The sequence below is a fragment of the Cyrtonyx montezumae genome, unplaced genomic scaffold (assembly GCF_038088225.1).
Source record: "Cyrtonyx montezumae isolate F1298 unplaced genomic scaffold, pur_monq_1.0 scaffold_13, whole genome shotgun sequence".
In the NCBI taxonomy this organism is placed as follows: domain Eukaryota; kingdom Metazoa; phylum Chordata; class Aves; order Galliformes; family Odontophoridae; genus Cyrtonyx; species Cyrtonyx montezumae.
Genome location: NW_027071859.1, coordinates 31,611,113 through 31,633,563, shown reverse-complemented (window position 1 = coordinate 31,633,563; position 22,451 = coordinate 31,611,113). Strand labels below are relative to the sequence as shown.

The 22,451-nt window shown below is 35.5% G+C and overlaps 1 protein-coding gene across 4 annotated transcripts in view; it reads left to right on the top strand.

The window, feature by feature from the left end:
* IBTK (inhibitor of Bruton tyrosine kinase) overlaps positions 1 to 22,451 on the top strand; it is a 54,885-nt gene that overhangs the window by 7,791 nt on the left and 24,643 nt on the right. For 3 of the 4 annotated variants that reach the window (XM_065730943.1, XM_065730945.1, XM_065730942.1), the window contains 16 exons: positions 2,646 to 2,742; positions 4,075 to 4,199; positions 5,803 to 5,913; positions 6,800 to 6,970; positions 8,162 to 8,279; positions 9,768 to 9,948; positions 11,055 to 11,178; positions 13,004 to 13,181; positions 14,290 to 14,467; positions 15,335 to 15,931; positions 17,065 to 17,151; positions 18,062 to 18,144; positions 18,243 to 18,280; positions 20,020 to 20,116; positions 20,511 to 20,612; positions 21,325 to 21,442. In XM_065730943.1, the coding sequence (XP_065587015.1) occupies positions 2,646 to 2,742; positions 4,075 to 4,199; positions 5,803 to 5,913; positions 6,800 to 6,970; positions 8,162 to 8,279; positions 9,768 to 9,948; positions 11,055 to 11,178; positions 13,004 to 13,181; positions 14,290 to 14,467; positions 15,335 to 15,931; positions 17,065 to 17,151; positions 18,062 to 18,144; positions 18,243 to 18,280; positions 20,020 to 20,116; positions 20,511 to 20,612; positions 21,325 to 21,442 (2,405 nt within the window). The remainder of the gene's footprint in view (positions 1 to 2,645; positions 2,743 to 4,074; positions 4,200 to 5,802; positions 5,914 to 6,799; positions 6,971 to 8,161; positions 8,280 to 9,767; positions 9,949 to 11,054; positions 11,179 to 13,003; positions 13,182 to 14,289; positions 14,468 to 15,334; positions 15,932 to 17,064; positions 17,152 to 18,061; positions 18,145 to 18,242; positions 18,281 to 20,019; positions 20,117 to 20,510; positions 20,613 to 21,324; positions 21,443 to 22,451) is intronic. The other variant, XM_065730944.1, reaches the window with a different exon arrangement.

Sequence of the window (22,451 nt, the reverse complement as noted above, 5' to 3'; positions counted from 1 at the left end):
ACAAGTTGATAAGATCCACCTCCTTAACTTTCTGCGACTTAAGCATCCTAGATCGCTTGGCTTCTCCTCATAAACGATATCTCAGTCATCATCCACATGTCTCTTAAGTTACCTTCAGGACTGGGCACTCTTCCTGGAACACTTCCCTGGGCTGTCAGTTTTAATGTTGGGACCACCCTCTCAGTGAAGACACTTCCTAATATGTGATCTAAGCCTTCTCTGGCTCAACTCGAGAGTAGTGTCTTTGTGTCTTGCCACTTGTCACCTTGCTGCAGCCTTGTTTCAGGTAGTTGTAAAGAGCAATGAGGTCTCCCCTCAGCTTCCTTCCTCTTCTCCAGAAGCTCTTTGCTGCTTCTGTTATGCTTACAAATGACTTATGCAACGATCAAAAGGAATAATATTGTGTTACTTCTGTCATATTATTTAAAAAGAAAACAGAAGTGTCCTTGTCACATAATGACATTAGGAGAAGACTCCTTACCATGGGAGCGGTTGGGCACTGGAACAGGCTTCCCAGGGCAGAGGACACAGCCTCAAGCTACCAGAGTTCAGGAAGTGTTTGGACAATGCTCTCAGATGTGGGATTTGAATTTAAGTGGTTCTGTGAAGAACCAGGAGTTAGACTGAATTATCTTTGTGGGTCCCCTCCAACTCAGGGTGTTCAGTTATTGCTGTTTACTTCCTTAAAGCCAATGTTGGTAGCACCATATTTATTTATTTTTAATTGAGAGCAGTGTATATATATATATATAATGTATGTGTATATATATAATGTATGTGTATATATATATGTATGTGTATATATATATGTATGTGTATATATAGAATGTCTTTACTCATCTACAAGAAAGGTTGCAAGGAAGATTCGGAGAGCTACATGTCTGTCAGCCTGACCTCAGTACAGGGGAAGGTCATGGAGCAGATTGTCTTGGCTGTGATTAAGTGCCGTGTGCAAGACAGCTGGGAGTCAAGCCCAGCCAGCATTGGTTCGTCAGAGGCAGGTCCTACTTGACTAACTTGATCTTCTTCTATGAGTAGATGTTTCACCTAGTGGATGAAGGAAAGGCTGTGAATGTAACCTACTTAGACTTCAGCACAGCCTTTGACTCTCTCTCACTGTTGCTTGGACAGGTATACTTTTTGCTTAGTAAAAAAAAAACAAATGGCTAGATGAGCAGGCCCGGAGAGTGGTGGTGAGTGGAGTTAAATCCAGCTGGTGTCCAGTCAGTAGTGGTGTTCCCTAGGGGTTGCTATTGAGGCCTGTCCTCTTCAGTATCTTTATTGATGATCTAGATGAGGAGATAGAGTGCACTCACAGTATGTTTGTGGATGACACCTAGCTAGGAGGAAGTGTTGATCTGCCTAGGGGTAGGATGGCCCTTCAGAGGGATCTGGATAGGCTGGATTGTTGAGCTAAGACCAATTGTATGAATTTTAACAAGGCCAAGTGCTGAGTCCTACACTTTGGTCTCAACAACCCCAGACATTGCTGCAGGTTTGGAGCAGAAGGGCTGGCAAGCTGCATAGAGGAAAAGGGTCTGAGGGTGTTTGTTGCCAGCTGGCCCCACATGAGCCAGTAGTGTGTCCAGGTGGCTGAGAAGACCAACAGCATCCTTGCTTTATCAGAAACATTGTGGTCAGCAGGAGCAGAGAGGTGATCATCCATCTATACTTCGCACTGGTGAGGCCGCACCTCAAGTACTACATTCAGTTTTGGTGCCCTCACTACAGGAAAGACATCAGGGCCCTGGAGCATGCCCAAAGAAGACAAATGTAGCTGGAGCACAAACCTCATGAGGAGTGGCTAAAGGGAACTGGGATTTCTTAGTCTGGAGAAGAGGAGGCTCAGAGACCTTATCACTCTCTGCAAGGGAGGTTGTACCAAGATGGGGGGGATCTGCCTCTTCTGTCATGTAATTCATGATAGGACAAGGTACTGGCATTTGATTGTGTGAGGGAAGATTCGGGCTGGATATTAGGAAAATTTTCTTCTCAGAAGGAGTGATGAGGCATTGGAACAGTCTGCCCCAGGAGGTGGTAGTCATCATCCCTGGAGGTTTTTGAGAAGAGGGAAATCATAACCTATTAACGTTTTTTGCTTTTGAAACTTCCTCACTACTGTTTTTTCTGGCTATTTGTGCCCTCTTGTCTTTTTTCTCAGCATCTGTAATCTATTGTTCCCTGCTTGTTTTCAGAGCCATAGTAGATGGGTCTTTATTTTTAATTACATTTCTTTAGTTTGTCAAAACTATGTATTTTTTTAAACTGGACATTTTTTTTCTTATAAAAAAGCATTTTTCAAAGCTGGTAAATGCTATTTAAAAATAAATAAATAAATACTCATCCTTTCTAGATGGCAGTGCTTTACCTTGGAGTGAGTTTCCTCCGTGTTTATCTGATTACATCTTATTACTCAACCAGTACAGTAAAATTCAGGTTAATGAATTAACGTGAAATATATGTAGTTGAACAAAATTAGATCTATTCACAAGAGACTGAGAAAGATTTGGGAGATCTTCTTTTCTCAGTTTTAAAGATCATTTAAAGCTGTATGTGGCTTCTTAAATGATTACATGGCTTTTTCAAGCAGTCGAGTTATTTTTAATTTCTCTTTCTCTCTTTCCCCTTCTCTCCTTCTCTTTCAGCATGGTGTTAGTCTGTACATTCAGGATAAAGAAGGCTTATCAGCCTTGGATCTTGTGATGAAAGACAGACCAGTCCATGTGGTGTTCAAGAAAACTGGTAGGAAATAAATTAAATTGTATTTTACAAGGTAATCTATTTCAACAGCGCAGACAATATTTTCTGTTTCTAGTTAGAATGGTATAGATAATCATATTTCTTAAGATGTTGTGTCAATCACTGAAGTCCATAAAACAGCAGGTGCAGAACATTGGCAGTTGACATGGGGTTTGGATATGAAACAGAAGTGAACAGATAATGATTGACGTATGGGTTTGAAGGAAAGAACTAACAAACAAACAAAACAACAAAGGCAAGCAATTTAATAGGTTTCCAGAGATTTTGTGGAGACTGTCCTTGGAGATATTTGAAACCTGAAAAAGGGTATGGTCGCAGGCAACGAGCTCTATCTGATCTTGCTTGAGCAGGGGGACTTGAGCTAGTTGGTTTCAAGGGGTGTGTTCCAAACATTTTGGGCTCTTTATATGAGTTCAGGCCATCAGAGACACTGCCAAGTTACCAAAGATGGTGTCTTTGAATTTAGTAGAGTGGTTTACATCACTTCTGTATCTTCTGTGAGAAGTGGGAGAATATATTCTTGAATCTTCAGAATACTTATAAGGTAAGGTAACTTGGTATGTTAGCTACAGTCACTGCAGATGTAACATCTCCAAATAGGAAATGAGCATGTAGGAATAACTGAACACACAATCTTTTCTTTGACAGAAACAGTTTTTCCAACATTTTTTGTTTTTAATGCTGTTTTATACTTTTTGTGCCCTTTTCTTGTTGTCTCCAGAGTCTTTTCATCTTGCTTTGAGTCAATTAAAGTGGCTTTGGTCATGGAAATCTGAGTTAATTTGACCTTTTAATGCGGTAAACTCTTTTAATTCTTAAAAGAGGTGCATCAAGTGATTGAATGTACATTTATTATGGTTTCCTATTCATCAGAAAACAGTGTTCAGATATCAGTGTAATCAAGAGGTTATTTAAAAAATTAGTAAATAAAGAGTAATTAAAGTTATTTATAGCTCTTGTGCATAAGAGTATAACCTTTTTTGGGAAAGACTTTTCACTAAATTGAAAAATAGAAACACGTAACCTAAGGTAGTAGTAATGTTCTTCTGAAAACTGCAGTAAATGCTGTGAAGTGTTTGCATCTTCCATAATGGGAATGTAAGTGTGAGCTTGTCTTGTATACATAGTTGTCAAAGTTTTTTTTTATTATGACATCATATTTCTCATAAGAATATATGCTTTTCAAATTTGGTTTTAGGTGAAAAAACAACTTTCCCCTTCAAATTTTAAATAGAAATGGTAGTTCTCAAATTTGGTGTGTATAAAACTGCAGTATTTATGAGCTGCAGAGAGAATGGTTTTTTTTTGTTGCAGATCTCACAGAAGTCTACACGTGGGGGAACAATATCAATTTTACATTGGGTCATGGAGGTCAACAGAGTAAACATCATCCTGAATTGGTGGATCTCTTTCCTCGTAACAGTGTGTATATCAAGCAGGTATTTTGAAAGTATTGCATTGACACCTTTCTCAGTGAATGTGGAAGGACTTGTGGAGGGAAACAGCAGTCAACATTGTAATCAAGTTTTGCAAATTCACACCAAAGAAAGTGTATCTCATTTGTATCTTCTTATTTTTTTCTTTCTAGTTATTTCTCAGTGAGCTGTTTGCACTGATCTGGCAAGCAGCTTAGAACAGCTGAGGAATATTAGACAAGGCCTCTGCTGTACTATTTTGTTGCTGTTTTACCTCCCATCCACCTCCATTGAAACCGTAATTCTGTGTCAGTGGGGAGAATGTTTTTTTTATTGCTATTGATGATTAATGTTGGTTAAAGGACTTGATGATGATGAAAGAATTCAGAAATGTGATGCTCCTCTTACTGTTTTGAGTTTCTAACCTCTTGTGCAACTCCCATAGCGAATGGAAGTGGGACAATGAATTTTTCTGACGTGTTGAATTCAAATTCTTGTGCTGAAAGCAGCGTGTGCTGTTAGAGCACACCTCCTGTAATGGTAGTTTGTTCCTTTTAACTTCTTGCGACTTCATTATAAGAATAATTCAAAGTTTACAATAAAAACTTGATCTAGCATTCAGTGCTATCTGTGCTGCAGTTTCCTTCAGCAATGCTTTAGCCTTAAAATTGACCCTTAAAACTGAACGTTTGTTATCCTGTGAGGTCATTGCTTGAACATACTTTAATAAACAAAACTGTTGAAGTAAGTTAATGTACTACATATTAAATTTAAAGCATTTTGTGTAACTTGTGATCTGATTTGGTAATGCACCTGCTGTTACACTAGTATCTTACTCATATTTTCATGAACAGATAAATAATAATTTTTGAGACTGTTTATTGCCTCATTTAGATCTTAGCTTTCAAAGGGTTTACCAGGCTGATGAAGTGAAATAACTAGAAGCATGCCTAAATCTTGTTGTGTCTTGTAGCTTTATATTACAGAAAATCAGAGAAATTCTTTTCTAAACTGGCCTGCTATAGTTAGTCTGTTCTGGGAGCTCTGTACTTTGACCAGCTCAGTCATTGTATCTGTGTGGAGAGAGCTGTAACTTTGATGTATAAGCAAAGGTCAGGGAGATGCATGTGACAGGTGCAATTCACTTTCAGTTGAATTCTCCATTCCCTTATGAAATTCTTTGCAGTGGTTATAGTGAAAACAGAAAAAAACTCTTATTGGCTAATAGATTAACTTTAGGGCTGATTTTGTAGTGTAATTGAGAGGATCAACAGTGTGGGCTGTTACATGTGTCTGTAATCATGCTTCTTCACTGTTTTTACCTTTTCAGTAATAACAATCTATCTTTTAGCATTCAAATGTGATAATCATAACAACATGCTAAAAAGTTGCTCATATCAGTGTTGATTGTTTGCATTCTTCTTTGCTTAGTATACTTAAACCTTGGAATGAAGATTCTGTGTTGCAGCATTGCATGTAGTTTCATGTTCACAAATTCTGACCGTGTCGTGATAAGTTATTTTTACTAAAGCTGAACTTGTTGACAAGGTGATTTTGGTAGATGTTCTTGGATTATCCTAGAAAATGAGATTGTCCCGTATTCTTCTCCCACCCTTTATTCTTTCAGGTGGTACTCTGCAAATTCCACTCAGTGTTCCTTTCCCACAAAGGTCAAATTTATACATGTGGACACGGACAAGGAGGGCGCCTAGGACATGGTGATGAACAAACATGCCTGGTAACTTAATGCTATCTTGTGTGTAGCCTAGCATTATGTTTGTTTTATATCAAACAGAAAGTCTGAAAATGAATTAGAGTTAGCATGAGTGCATTCTTAAAACTTGGTTAGTCACTTTGCTGTTGGTTTTAAATAAATGACCTCCCCTTTCCTCACTGAATAACATCATGAAAGGTGATGGGAAGATTATTTCATCTTAGACTCGCACAGCTATTGAGTGAGTTCATTTGAACAGTACGTTGTTGCAATATACAAAAATGAAATTTGAAAAGGCAGATACACTTTCCACACAGTTAAGAATTAAATATATTACCTTTTGTACTTGGTAGTATGCACTATGTTTACAGCACAGTATTCAGTTTTGTTAAATATTCCTAATATTGAGTATCTAATAGAACTTGATACTGTGTTCCTGGATGCTATTATGAAGACCAAAACTCACTTTTAAACCCAGTTCTAGGAAAGAGGGTATGGAAACTTTTGTTTTTGAAATAGGAATGATGCCTACTCATAGAGGAATTCCCATTAGAGGGCATGAAGAGTCAAAGATACAGAACTTATTCCTTTTCTCTGTAAATTTCTTTAGATTATCCTGTATTTGGATGGATGGGAGTAACCTTCTTTGTTCATTATAATTTAAAAAGAAATACATAAAAGGTATCAGTTATCTTCAAGGATATAGTTTCCACCTTGATTTCAGAGCAAGTCTCCCCTATAGCAGAGGCTGTGTTTTTAATGTCTAATTGGATCAGATACGGTAAATTTGTTAGTGAATATATTCTATGTTCATATATATTTTCATCTGTATTTCAGTATTTAGTTACAATTTTCTGTTGTTGTTATATGTATGGCCATTGGTTAATATATCACTTCTATTCTTATTTAGGTTCCAAGACTTGTGGAAGGCTTGAGTAGCCACCAGTGCTCCCAGATAGCAGCAGCTAAAGATCATACTGTTGTTCTAACAGAAGATGGATGTGTTTACACGTTTGGTCTAAATACTTTCCATCAGTTGGGTATTCTGCCTCCTTCTGCTAATTGCAATGTTCCTAGACAGGTAAGAATAATGTCAGCCAGAAGCTTGGCTGTATTTCTTGTTTTCATTTTTAATTTTTCTTTTAACAGAAAGTGAAATGTGAAGGCGGTGCAAGTAAATTTAAACTTTTTCAGACATTGAAGTGAAATCTGAATTCAGATAAAATCTCATTTCTGTGTTATTGTACATTTCAGTCTTAAATTTTGATTTGCGTCCTGATTTAAATCTCAGTTTGTAAACTGAACTATACTGAAGATTGCAGCAATAACTGTGGTATAAGCTGCAGTTTCCAAAAACCTCTTTCCCCCAGACTGTTCTGTAACTTAAATGAAGTAATAAGTATGTAATACTTGAGACTTAACTTGACACCTTTTGCATCACTGGATGATGGATCTAAGAGTATAATGGTTGTATCCTTTGCTGGAAGTGCTGTTGATTTTTTTCAGTCGATATGCTTTGGAAAGAATAGAAACGGGGATAGGAAATAACCAACAAGAACTAAAGAGGCAATTTGAGTGTGTTTCTATGCTCAATTGATAATTTATTCTGATTTTTTTCTAAAAAAGGAAATCAAATCTATTTTACCTTTGAAAACAAGTTTCATCTGGAGTAAAAAAAAAAAAAATACAAAATTGTAGTACCAATATTATTAAATAGGAAAGAATCATTTGCTGAAGTGCAGTGGGGATAGTGTTTTGGGGAACAATGAGATACCCTTCGTGATAACTGTATATCCACAGTACTGCTTTTGATTTTCCAGATAGTTGTTGATGGTCAAGATCAAGTTAAAGTCTGGGATTAGTACTGTATTGTTCTACAGAATGCCTAGAACATTAGGGCACACAAACTGAAACGCTTCAAATGACACCTCTGTGGCATTCTAATCTTCTTTGCATGTATTATATAAGTGCTTTGCAGTCCTTGCATCTTACACATGAAGTCCATCTAAGGAGATTTGATTCTAGTCCTAATTAAATAATGCAAAAAAAAAAAAAAAAAAAAGACAACCAAAAAAGCCTTCTCTTTTTTTGTCATAAATGCATTAGTGTCCCACTTGGCAAACTTCTGAAATTATCTTAATAGACTGTACGTGGATTGATACCAATACTGTACTCATAATGACTTCAGAAGTTAAATGTTGTCAGAAGTTTGTACATGTGAAATTCACCCTTTGCTGCTTAATATTAAGATGTACTTTGGATTTGTGCTTAGGTTCAGGCAAAAAACCTGAAAGGTAGAATGGTGATTGGAGTGGCTGCAGGCAGATTCCATACAGTGCTATGGACTAAGGAAGCAGTGTATACCATGGGGCTGAATGGAGGCCAACTAGGTAAGGTAGAAGTGTTGTAAAACACAGCCATTAGAAGGTGTTACACTTACTAAAGCTATCATCTGCTTCCTACAACAGAAACCTGGTTAAAGCTTTCTCTTTTTTCTCTTTTTTTGCCAATCTGATGATTTCATCCCTCCAGACGTTTTTTTTTTTTAAGGATATTTTTCATAACATTTACACTTTGAGATGATGGGAGCTAATCTCACTTAGCTTCTTTGTGTGATTCCACTACTGAAAACATCAAGGATACTGAATGTTACTATTTGTGTGGCAAATTACCTCAGGTCTTGCCAATAGTGTCCGTAACAAATCAGAAACTATTTCTCCTGTCCACAGTAAGCAAACTACTGATAATGTTTTTTATGTACTAAGTTTTTGAATTGAAATCCTTTTCCCTCTGTACATTTTTTTTTAATTGCCATCATCTTCACTTAATTCAGTATTATTCTGACGTTATGAAGACCTAATAAAAATGCATTACCAACTAGTGAACTTTCTAATTCATTGTATGAATGGGATACTTTAATTTTGTTTGTCTTTTTTGATAAGCAGATATTGTATTTACAGTTTGGATTAGTAATTTGACAGTCATGTATCTTTTATGCAGATAAAATTTAGCTAGCTCTGAATACTTAGTGTACATCGATTCTTGCATCTGGTTATTACTTTTTTTTTGTTCCTATTTAAGAGTGAAAAGGTATATGGAAAAATAATACCTTTGTCTGAGAAGCATCTTACTAATGCATATTTATTCTTCTGATATATACAAGGTCCAGTGTAGTACCATATGGAGTCAGTAGCTTGGATTGTAAGTGGTGTAGTTGTGTCAGCTGGGAACTGTGGCAGTAAACTTTGTCTCTGTAGGAAGTTTGGGCATAATGTGTTAGGTCAGAGTTGCAGGACTCTGTGTTGCAGATGTAAGCGTGCACAAAGCAGGGTTATGCTGTGTACATTTTTATAGATTCTCAATGCAGGAGAGCAATAATGGCCTGATCTTTAAGTTTTCAAAGCCCGTACATTTACAACTCCAACTTTTGTTTCACCTTAGCTCCCTGCCTTTGTGCTTATTTGTACTTATAGTGATTTGTCTGATGAGCTTGCTTAGTACCTTCCAATGACTGAAACAGCTGTTGCAAGTGTGATAATACTTTTAGCGTTATGAACTGTAATGTGATCAAATAGATGTTCTTTCCTTGGGATGAAAGGCAATGCTACTGCATAGTTTAGCAGTATTAACTAGCTGGCCCTGTAGAATATGCCTTACTTCTTTATTTTTATGTCCAGTCTTCAGGAGTTCCTGGTAAACTAACAAGTACATGTGGTGTATCTGTTACTTGTCTTAATGTTTTGAAGATTAATATCTAAATACCTAGAAAATCTTAAACAGTTTAAAGGTTCTTCGAAGTAGCTTAGCAATATGTTCTTTAATTGCGTTGTGTGAAATGTCAAATAACACTTTTTTTTTGGGTGAATTATATTTTCTAGGTTATCTGCTAGATCCTAATGGAGAAAAGTGTGTAACCGCGCCTCGACAAGTTTCTGCTCTACACCATAAAGATATTTCTGTGTCGCTGGTGTCTGCAAGTGATGGTGCTACAGTGTGTGTTACTGAAAGAGGGGATATTTATTTACTTGCAGACTATCAGTGCAAAAAGATTGCTTCAAAGTATGTGATGCTTTTCTAATTTGTTATGAAGTTTGAGGTGGAGAGTTCACTGTAGTCTTCTACTTGCAACCATTCTAAACAATTTTGTGTATAAAGTAGCATTAATGTGTTGCTCTGAGATTTCTTCACATGAACTGCAGCAACCTTTTTGTGTATTTTCTTATTAGAAGGGACTAAATACAATTCATTGTTTACTAGGGATGTTTAAAAAGAAACATACTAAGAAAATGTATTTCATGCTGTAGGCTTGCAGATTCTCTGGCTTCAGTTTGCTTAAATGCGTCTTGTTAGAGACATTGAAGATGTTCTATTGTGTGTAGTTACTTTGTCCCATTTTTGAGTCAGTAAGCAGGGCTCTGAATTTCATAAAGCTTTTGTGAATACTATTTGTGTACAATACTTTTGTGAATGCTACATAGAATGACTAAAGTTAGAAGAGGGACTTTGTGATACCACCTGGTCCATGTGCTAAAACCTGTCAAGAAACTAAGTCTGTGACTCACTATTATTAAATTAATTAATCCCATTCTCTGATAGTTTTGTGAACAGTTCAGAGGAGGCAATCAACAGCTTCCAGTTATCTTTTCAGCTACACTTCAAATATTATCAATATTCATTGACAAGCGTTAGCTTAGGGATTATTATTTATAGTTCTGTTTTCTATCGTTAAATAACCAATTTTCTGCATTCTTACACTGAGAAACAGAAAAGTGTTATCTTGCATGGCATTAAACAATTAGACTGGAGGGAGGTTGAGAACTTCCTGGGATAAATCTTTTAATACAAACTGCTAAACAAAACTTCTAAAATTTATGTAATTATGAAGATGAAAGCAATTTTTTTTAATTATGAAAAGAAAATGTGACTATTATGTGACTTGTTAGGAACACAAAATAGAAAAGTGCAGTCTACTTATAAAATGTTATTATCAGTTATGTTACTTACACCAGCAGAGGATAACTAAGTTTAAGTAGCTTTTCAGTGTCACTACTTCAGCTATGCTTTTTTTTTTTTTTACTAGTTCTCTAAAAGAGATAATTTGATCTTAGAAGCAATATTTGTTCATGTTGGGAAAAATACTACTGTAACCTTTTGTGTTCTTTCAGACAACTGAACCTTAAAAAAGTTTTAGTTAATGGGGGCTATTTGGAATACAAGATAGACACCCAGAATCTTAAAGAAAATGGGGGTCAGAAGATCTGCGTTTTAGCACTGGATGAAGCTGGAAGAGTAAGTTATACATCTAAAATCCCAGTCTTAAAGCATACTACTTGCTGAATAATAACAAACCATTTGCTCTTCTTTGATGAACCTCTTGTTTAAGAAATCCAAGAAGGACTTACCATGGAAAGGAAGGAAAAATGCATGCTGAAATAATAAATAACTGTATTTTACTGTTCTACTATAAACATACGTTGACTGTACAAAATCAGGCACAGAAAACACACAATTAAATGTGTAGTGCTGCTAGAGATGTATTCTTTTAAAATAAAAAAAGTGATGGGTGGACTTGCAAAGTAATCTACACTAGTCGATTTTTAAATCTGGGAACATCTAATAGCTTTTCATTGGAGATTAAAACTGCTTTAAATTTCCATACAGATGTGGTTAGAGCATGTGTATGGAAAAGTAAAGCAGTTTTAACTTTCTTTTTCTAGCTTCCCTTACCTCACCTCCTTGTTCACCTTTACACCCTCCAGAAACAAGTCTCAGAAGAGATACAGCTATGCTTGGTGAATAACTTAGGATTTATAGCTATATGTAAACAGTATTAGATCTGCGATTTTACAGAGGGTTTATTATTTTCTTTCCTCATTCTCCATTCACAGAAGGGCAGAGCAGTTCACAGATTCCTCCAGAACACCAGCCTTTCCTAGCCTAGGTCAGTTCAGTGGGAGACTTTAGCCTTCAGTGCCACCTAGTGGTGCTTACAAAAAAGCTTTGTTACTGAAATGCTGTGTTAGGGAATGTTAACAACTGATTGTGTATCAAAGTAGAGATCACTGTGGGTATTTCCCTTTCTTTACATTTGTTAGGTCATTAGCTGCCTCAGAGAACATAAACTTCCACTTTGATGTTTGTTCATAAGAGCTTTATTCTCTAGTATCTGTAGTATTGGTAGTTCCTCTTCAGCATCTTTGGGGTATTACTTTAGCAGTAAGAAACTAGTTATCTTTCTATGTTAGTGGAATTACATCAACCTACACTGTGTATCTTTCTATGCTGGATGCCAGGAAATGCTGGGATTTGGGCTTTAGGCTCCATAAATTACTGAATAAGGAGAGATATGGGATCTTACTGCTTCTGTTCCCTCAGTCAACAAGTGGTTGAGCTTGATTGTAGTTTTTGTCAGCGAAGAGAAGAGAAGACTTACAGGGAATCTTATCAATGTCTACTATATATTGTGTGTGTGTGTGTGTATGGGTTTGTATATATATGCATATATGTCTAAAGGCATAGATGTATCTGTATATGTGCATATATATATATTCACATTTATGTTGAATGTTCTCGTGTTTATGTTTGGTTATGGCCTGCACCTGCAGAACCTTGGATCATACAAAGAAACTTAGGATTTTTGTTAGGCAATTAGCAAGATATGGTTTATGATTTTTTGGTGTGCTAATTTTGAATTTGACCTAACTCATAAAGCAGGCAGTTGTACAAATCCATAAATCAGCTGGATTAGGCTTGTTGCTTGACTTGACTTTTGACATCTTTTACTGTCCTTAGTGAAGTGTAAATAAAATCTGACAGAACTGAATATTCAGAGAAGATTTTCAAGTGCTCATTGTGGGCAAAAGCATTTCAATATCACAATTTTCCCCGCTTTACATGTGGATTCTTTTTTATTAGATGCTCATGTTTTAGTGTAAGATTTAGAAGAAAGTCATAGAATCATAGAGGTTGGAAGGTACCTCAGGAGATCATCGAGTCCAGCCCCCAAGTCCTTCTCCTTTTATATGCAACTTTGAAATGACACGTTCTTGTGTTTAAAAAATACAGTACTGCTTTTATATGTTTTCTCTGAAAAATACTTCTACTGATATTACAGATTTTTTGCTGGAAGTCATCTAATAATTCCATGAAGCAATGTCGTTGGGTGTACGGCCGACAAGTCTTCATATCTGATGTGGCTTTAAATAGGAATGAAATGATGTTTGTCACACAGGATGGTGAAGCCTTTACTGGCAAGTGGCTAGAAGAAGGAAGAAAAATGCTAGAGAAGAAAGGTTGGTAGTGACTTCGTAATTTTTTAAGTAGTTCAATGTGAAAGATTAATCAAACCTTTACAATACTTGTTTTCTGCTGCTTGATCTAACATTGTCATGTGGTGAGTTTTCTCTGTAGCTAATGGTTGGTACACTGACTGGGTAGTGTTTTCTTTCCTTTTTGGTTAACCATGAGAGATTTCCATGAAGGAAACTATTTCTGAAGAGAATAGTAGCACAAATGTCCAGCATAGCAATTTTGTCACACATTAAATGACCAGTCCTAGAAAACTAGCATAGAACAAAAAGAGAAGTATGTACTTGCTTGCACTGCTTAGTTAGGGAAATCTTACTTTGTTTCCCAGACCTGGGCATAATATCGTCTCCAGAGCAATTTCTTCCATTAACTTCGCTCACACTGCTGATGGATTGTTTTTTTTTGTGAAGAAGTTACCTCTACCATAGAACAGGATTTTAACTTAAAGTGTTGGCTCTGTTTATAGAAGTGCCATAAAAATCTATAGATAGCAGTGGATTTACTACTAATCTGGGCTGTGTCTGTGCTTTACAGTTTTATGTTGCAGTTCTGCTTTTGATATCTGGATTACATCTTTATTTTTATGCTGAAATGGACTTAGTCTTTGACAGCAAAAAACTTTCCTCTCGATCGTTGCAGAGTTGCGTACTAGTTTTGTTCAGGCACTACTTCTTTTTATTCTATGTATTGTGCAGTAGCTCCTGAGTGCATCTCATTTTCTTGTTCTTTGTCCTGGTGCTAATACGTATCTGTAGGCACACTGTTCTTACAGCTCATGGATGTTCTTTGTGTAGCTTTAGTATTTTTTATGCAACTTCAGAATCCAGATCCATTGATCTGTTGACTAAGTGAATGTTTAATCAGCATTCAGGAGTGTTTTGGGATGAATGAGAGCTTCTGTGTGTGATTTTGTTGTTGCTTTTTATGTTTGTTTTAAAAGTTTTAGTGGTGCTAAGTGATCTTCAGCATAATCTGAACTTTATTAGTGATGGCATCGGTGGACTTGAAGTCATAAATCTTGTCTTTTTTTTATCAGTTGCATTTTAATTAGCTCGACCTTTTAGTGTTTCTTTTTTTTTCATCTCTTTTTAGCAGAACTAATGTCAAGCCTTCCGAATGCTTCCACTGAAATATCTTGTCCATATGATACAAACAGTGCATATGAAAGAATTCGACTGCAGAAACTTGCTTTTGTCCACCGAGCTGTTAGTATTGCCACAGATCCTAATGGATGCAATTTTGCTGTTTTACAGTCAGACCCTAAAACAAGGTATTTCAGCAGCTGTCGTTTTTCCTGTGTGTTTGTGCATGGGATAACAAATCATTCTGCTTTTCAGAAACGCCTGTTTTTCAACACCTGGGGGGTTGGACTAGAGGATCTCTAGATGTCCCTTCCAACCCCTACAATTCTGTGATTCTGTCTGGCTGTATGAGTAACTATATATACTATGACTTGACAATAGCACTCGCATAGCACAGCTGATTACTAACAAGCTAATAAGCAGAGGTGTCTTTGAGTAATTAGAATAGGTAGCATTGATATTTTAAATGAAGTGATTAAGGCAAGCATTTGCAATTTATTTCTTAATACACTCTGAGTGTAAATACTATAGAAACTCATTCCCTCAGTAGTCACCAGTAATGAACTTCTAAATGAAGTGAAAAGTGGATCTTTGGGGAAAAAAATGTTGAATGTAAAATGAATAAATAGAAGACCACTGGACGATGTTCTCTTAATATTTTCCAGTATATCTGATACAGGAGTGAATATCACCTTTTTTCTTATTGCTTTTAATTCTGATATGAAATATAGCAGACATTTGTGTTTTCTTTATGGAAAAATGAGATAAAGGTCTGAAAAAATACATATTAGGGGCTTAAATCTGAAGACAAAAATGCTGTGTTTGATATCCCAATATGTATTTGATATGACAGATCTTATGTATGTGATTTAATTGCCTAGGTAGCATATTATTAGCTCTTTCTGTAAACAGTAAAACACAAATTTTTGAGTAGTTCATCATTGTAAGAGGATAAAGGAGACTGCCTTACCCCTGTTGCTAAACGTGCTGTTTAAATTTTTATGGAGTTTGTAAACAGAGGATTTTTTTTTTAATGGATTTAATTATTTTTCTAGTCTCTATGAAATTCCAAGTGTGTCACTATCAAGTTTTGGAGAAGATTTTGGCAAGCTGTTAGATGAAACAGATGAAATGGACAGCATCCATGATGTGACTCTTCAGATTGGCACCAGAACTTACGCTGTGCACAAATACATCTTGGCTGTACGCTCTGACTTCTTTGAGAAGCTGTTTTTTTCCAGTGATAGTCAGCTAGAAACTCCAGATGTCTACCGTAAAGATGAAGATGCTGTTGGATGTGATCTGTATGTAATAGAGAAAGTTCATCCAGATCTGTTTGCATACCTTCTGCAATTCATCTACACTGATACTTGTGATCTTCTGACTCATGGTTACAAGCCGAAAGTCCTACATAAATCAAAATCAGAAGAGTATCAAGATACTTTAATTTCTAACTTGAACAAAATGAGTTTTGATGAAGATGTTAATAGGAAGTCTGCATTTGAAATTTACAGAAATAATCAAGTGCAGGTTCTAAATGAAAAACAGAAGAACAAATCTAAAAAAGGCAAAATTGTAGGTGAGGAAGCTAACCTCATAAAAATGTTGCAAAGCGCTGCAAAAAAATTTGGACTCAGCAATTTAAGTGGAAGGTAGGTGAAAGTAAATGAATTTATATTCTGGCATGTTCTTTACAGAGAGTTTTTAATTTAAGCTTTAACTTTTAAAGGGGAAGAAGGGTTTGTTAGATTTGCTAAATCTGCTTTTTTCAAGTATAAAAGCATCCAGTGCACACCATGGAATCAACATCAATACGATGTTTTTGATTAACGGAATTAGGCTTGTTTTGCATGATTTTGTACTTACAGCAATACTTTCCCATAGGGTTCTGTGTGATGTAAATGTGCTGAAGGCCCTGTTAAGGCTGAGACTTGACATCTGATGGAAATGATCTGATTTTCTGAAATGACTATCATAAAACATGAATGTATGTTTTGTTAGAGAGCTGATCTTAGTGAGTTTTGGACTGATGTAAATCTATGCTGTGATCCATGGTCTATCAGTGTTTTCCATAAATAACTTTGTATTGGTTTATACTAAACTTTTAAATTCCTGTTAAACTGATATGCTCTCGCTGTTGCCTGGTGAAACTAATGGAAATGAGAAAATGTAAAATTGTATTACTTGTATTTTTTTCCCACATTTATCTTTTTGTTTCAGTGAAGATAATGAACTACTTTAGGGCAGTTGTCTTCAGTGTGTTTTTCACAAATATTAAAATTAATCAGCAAAGATGTGGCTCTGCTGCTAAAATTATAGTTTCCAAGTAAAACTGCTATGATAAAGCACTTCCCTGATGAAAGTGCATCACTTCATAACCTACCAGCAGTGTTCCTGCATCTTTACCATTCCAATTCACAACCCTTCATATCTTAGTATGTTAAAAAGCCTGTGCTGATATATGTGTCTCTTCCACAAGTGTCTTTGCTCAGATAACTATCTGACTGGTAGCACAATCTCTAACTTCTAGATTTTTGATCCTGTTATGTTGAACTTTGGCCTTCAGTACAGCAGTATAGCTTTCATTAAAGTAATAAGCTACCTAAGGCGTAGCATGAATTTCAGTTATATTTTATAACTCACCTCTTGTTTTCCATGACAGATGGATTTTTTTTTTCATTTTTATAGTGTGAGTGGACTGAAGTGCTATTACTTCTTGAAACTTTTTCTTAATGGTTTGAACCCTATACTGATTGTTTTTATTACTGCTGTGAATGATTTGCAGATTGGATGGAGTCAGGTTAGAAAATGGAAAAATTAATGTTGTCAACAGGAAGAATGGGAACAAACTGAAGTTTAATCAGAAAAAATGGTAAACTTTTTCAGTTAAGCTTTCCTCACATCTGCTATCTTGTTCTTCCTTTTCTACATCTCATTATCTGTTAAGCGTAGACTAATTTCTATCAGCTGTGTTTTAGCTTCTGTTGTACACTTAAGCCTTTCACAGTGACTATAAGTTCTTTGTAATCTTTGTGTAGTGATCTACGAATTAGTAGTCTGAGATATGTTATAGATATCAGTTTGTTCTGCAGATTAACTAGAATGATAATGCCAGGGGAAATTCTGAGGGTAATTCAGTCAAAATCAGTTACATCTCTTGCAAGTAAGCTTGCTTTTACACTAAGACTACTTGGATTGGAAATAAGAAAGTATGTAGTTTTTTATTCTAATGAAAAAAAATCTGGAATATCTTTCCGTAGAAGAAATTCTTTACACTTGTATCAAAGGGCTGTCTGTTCATTGACTCCATTGATCTGATTGTACACAAAGGCTTAAATTGTCTGTGTAATCAGAACTGTGATGCATAAAGGTAACTTTTTCACAGGATTTGGTTTCCTTTGCTCTTCAGATACTTTGCTGAAGCTTGTAGTAGCTGTTAATTCAATAGAAATAACAAACAACACAGACCCCTTCAGATTGACAAAAATAGCCATAATTAATTTGATCGTAGCTGTTTGAAACAGTAATAGACAGCCTTTTGAAAGAAAAATCTGAGATAGAGTGAGTGCTTTTTGAGAAACTGTACTTTGGACCAAAGAATACTTCTCACTTGAAATTATCTTGCCTTTACTGTTGAGTTTTAGTTTGTTTGTTTTACATTAAAATTCAAGTGTGTGTTTTATGTAAGTCCTCACTTGCTGAAGTAAGCATGTGTTTGTAGAGTCTACAACTTTCAGCTCTAATGAACAGTCACAGTTCTGATCCTATTAAATATCTTCTAGTTCATACCTCTGCGATGTGACGTTGAAATCTTCAGATGGAAAGGAATTCCCGTGTCATAAGTGTGTACTTTGTGCAAGACTTGGTATGTGTGTATATATGCATATATATATATTTAGTATGTAATTTATTGTTTTTACTGGACTTTTGTTGCATCTTGAACTGAAATGCCTTTCTTTACAGATTATTTTCACAGCATGTTAAGCAGCTCGTGGATTGAGGTAAGCTTACCAATAAACAAAAATGTGTAGTGGTACATTTTTATGACAGCAAGTAAGGGACAGCTTTTTAGTTTTTCCCAGAATTAATGTATCCTAAATATTGAGGAAGAGAGAAAGCTGATTTCTTGGATCCTGTTTGCAAAAAAAGCAATATTTTTAGTCTCCTGAACTACTGAAATTCTGTACTGTATGAGAATAATAAATGTAAGGTTGAATATCAAAGGAGATCAAATTATTATTTCATCAGTTTATTTTGAGCTATTTCCTGGATTGATGCTCGCTGGTTATTAGAGGATACTGATGCCTCTGGATATATTATCATTTATTTTCTGTGAAAGATCTTCCAACTTAAATAGAATGCTGTACTCATGGATACTGAGTGAAAGGTACAGCACAGTCAAAATTGAATGTGCAGTATCTCTATTTGATATTTACTATTAATGCTATTTCACTTAGTCCCTGGCTGCTACTTCAGAAGATCTTTTATCTTAGCTGCTATTTGCTAGTTGTCCATCTTCATCTTCTGTGTTAGATGATCGTGGAGATCATTTCTAACCTTGATGTTTCTACAGTTCTATGATTCTATGTTCTTTGACTTTGAGAATTCACTTAGATGCCTCTGTTGCAATATCTGAGTACTATTAATAATGATTAATGAACAAGGGTTCTGCGCATTTTTTAGAGACTGAAAGCTGAAATTATTGTTTGCAAGTTTTCTCAACTTCACATAGTTTTTGTGGTTGGTTTTTTTTTGGCAAGATATAAATTAAAGAACTTGGCAAAATACTGGCAGCTCTTTTTGCTGAGTAACAGTACTTCACCAGTCCTTGAAGTTACTGTACTGCCTTTTCCTCTGTCACACACAAGAAAATGTATCTGAAAAACATAGCTGAGTGATTTAAAAAGTAAAAAAATAAGTGTTGAGTGTCCGTTTCTATTAGTTATAGCTATATTTGTTATATATGGATTGTCAGTCTTATTATTTTGTAAGAAAATCTAGATAGTACAATATTTGCAAGTAAAACATTGTCCAGAAAGTACTTTCTGGACTCTAGATGTTATATGAAAATTTCAATATCTATAAGAAATTTTAAAGATAAGATGGGCATTATACAAGTACTGTAACATGCTTTTGACATGAAGATCAATATTTTACTGTCAAGATTTGCTACAGTACCAACTGAAATAAATAGAAGTGAAGCAGTGTCATGTACTCAGTGACATGTCATCATTGGAAGGATGACAGTATGTTAATGGTTAATGCTTTATTTAATGATTAGGATGGTTCTTCAAATGTGGGGATTGCTGATGACTTTGTTTTGTGTGAGATTAACAGTAAAGGCTAAATTAACCTTTCAGTTTTATTGTTAAACGGGAACTTGTAATTTCACTAGACCCTCTATACTGAGAGGAAAGGAGTTCAGTGCTCTGCTTTTAAACAGTTCTGAGTAAAGTATTATTTTTAAGGAGGATTTTTAGAGAAGGTCATCAAATTGAAGAAACACTGAACTGTTTCATGGCTATTTATTCAGAAGTTTGGCCAGACTTTAATTGTTCTGCTGCAGTCAATACTTAAAATTTGAACGGCTGTTGTCCAAATGCTTAAATGATTTTTGTAATGCTAAAAATGTGAACCTCAGCCTGAACAATTTGCTAAATAAAGACACCATCTTAATTATTTATTTTGTTCTAAATAGTCAACTTCTTTTACTTCTTTTCCCCTTCCTTTTGCATTTTAGGCTTCCTGTTGTTCTGCTCTGGAAATGCCAATACATTCTGACATACTGCAGATAATAGTGGATTACCTGTATACAGATGAAGCTCTTGCAATAAAAGGTGCCAGTAATGTATTTTCGGCTCAACAATAGTTTCTGAAAGTTTTCTATTTTTTTTAAAAGGAATTCCATAGTTTAGCATGGTTGTGTTTTGTCTTCTTGAGAAAATCCAAATCGGCTTGACTTTAGATACTGAGGCTGTTTACCCAGAGCATCTTTAAACATTTTTCTGCTTGTTGGACTCAGTTTTCCTTTTCCCTCTCTTTCTTAAAAATAAAAAAATGTAAAAAACCACTTCATGTACTCTTCTGTAAGCTGTTCCTTGTGCTGTGAAATTCCATCAGAATTTGCAGAGCCAGTACATTTGTCCCCTGTTTAAATCTTGCTGAAGATCTGTGTGTAACAATTGCTTATATGACTTGCCCAGGGTGCTTATGTGACACTTTGTTTTCCAGGTTCTCAAAATGTGGAATTCATATGCAATGTTCTTGTGGTAGCAGACCAACTTCTTATATCCAGGCTCAAAGAGATATGTGAAGTAGCCATTGCAGAAAAACGTGAGTTCTGTCATTTGTATTACTGTGTTTTAGATATTAAAATACACTTTTTAATGTCAATGTTAGTGTCTTTTGTTCTTTATCTCTGTGCAGGATTACTTTTGTATTCCTTTGCATTTGTGCTGTTATTTGCACAGCTGTTTACAATTGCTTTTTTTTAGTCAGGGTGAGGTTTTACGTTAGTGTAATCTTTCTTCCATTATGCTTCCTTTTCAATTCAGTGTTTCTATTTTCTGTCCTTGTATTGAGTTCTCATGCTAATTCTGTTGTTAGTTTGACAAAGTGCTGTTCCTACAAGGCTACGAATGTCTGCCTTTTCTAGAAAACACTATATGCTGTTAGCTTCATATGCAAAGTTAGCGTACAAATTTTACTTGTCATTTCTTGGTGCTTTCCTCCATGCTTTTCTTTTTCCTGGCTCTAGTAAGAGTTGAAGATTTAAGAAGATGTGGATTCTGTTTATGAAACTTGCAATTATTAACTTCCTTTTTCCTTTTCGTTTTGATCCAGTTAAATAAATATATTAAATATAAATATTAATCAATTGAAGTATCTGTAGGTATGACCTTTCTATTTTTGTGAAGTAGTCCTTGTGTTCATGCTGCTGTGTAGTTACGTGGAGCTTGCTGTACTTAATGCCATGCACTAAGTCTTAAAAATTGCTACAGGAGGTTGCAGCATGTTACTAGTTTGTTGTGTTTTCTCTCTGCAGTTACTTTAAAGAATGCTGCTGAGTTGCTGGAGTTCTCAGCCATGTATAATGCTGAACAATTAAAACTGTCCTGCCTGCAGTTCATAGGACTCAATATGGCAGCTTTGCTTGAAACACGGTAAGGAAGGGTGCAGGTGTGCTTATGAATATCTGTTAAAGCCAAATATTCCAGGAAGGCAAATCTGTTGGAAGTAATAGGAGCAGCTAAATGTTGAAGTGAAACTTGATGCTGCTGTGTTAAAGGGAGATACAAGCTCCAAGCTACAAAAACGTATTTTCCAGTCTGGCATGAAAAGCTTGAATTAAGGGAAAAGCTTACATATAGGGCTTTGAGTTACTTCCAGAGTAGATAACTTCTTCTCAGGGCGAGCTCATTGATCTTCTTTTCTAGCAAAGACTTATAAATAAATTAATCTTTGTAACCGTTCTGCTCTGTTTTCCTAGCCTTCTATCCATAGGAGTCTTTAGAGATCTTTGTTAACCAGTTCAGAATGCCAGCACTTCAGTTCCATGTCAGAAAGATATTCTATGCATATCACAGATATAAGAATTTGTTGGTAGTGTCAGTTTTCTTCTTATATCTTCATACCTATATACATTTTAATCTTTGGTTTTGCAGAGGAGAATAAAATATTATTTACATTGTGTTCAGTGTTGTTCTGAATTAAGATTTGTTGGAGTTTAAGCTCAGAAATGACATGCAACATGCTTACTTATAAATAAGAGTGCATCTCTGTTTTAATGAAAATACCATCAGTAGGTGGCAACATTTTGGATTTGATAAGAGATAGCTGAAAATGAGCCATGACAGTGTGCAAGGAAAGCTGTTCGTGCATAGGAAGCAGAATTTAGTTGGGTAAAATCTTGTATTATTTTCTGGTGTGTCAAAGGTTATCATGGCTGATTTTTACAGAAGAATTTACATGGACTTGAAGTGTTAGGTTCCTGTCAGGAAGACTTGGAGTATGCAGAATTAAATAAGATAAAGCCACAGCCATGAACTGATTATTAAGTAAAAGTGGACTATTTGGAAAGTTCGTATTTTTAATCACTCCTTACATCAAATGCATTAACTCGTTTATGGATCAAGTTCGTTTTCTTTTTTCTATTTCTGGGACTATATATTC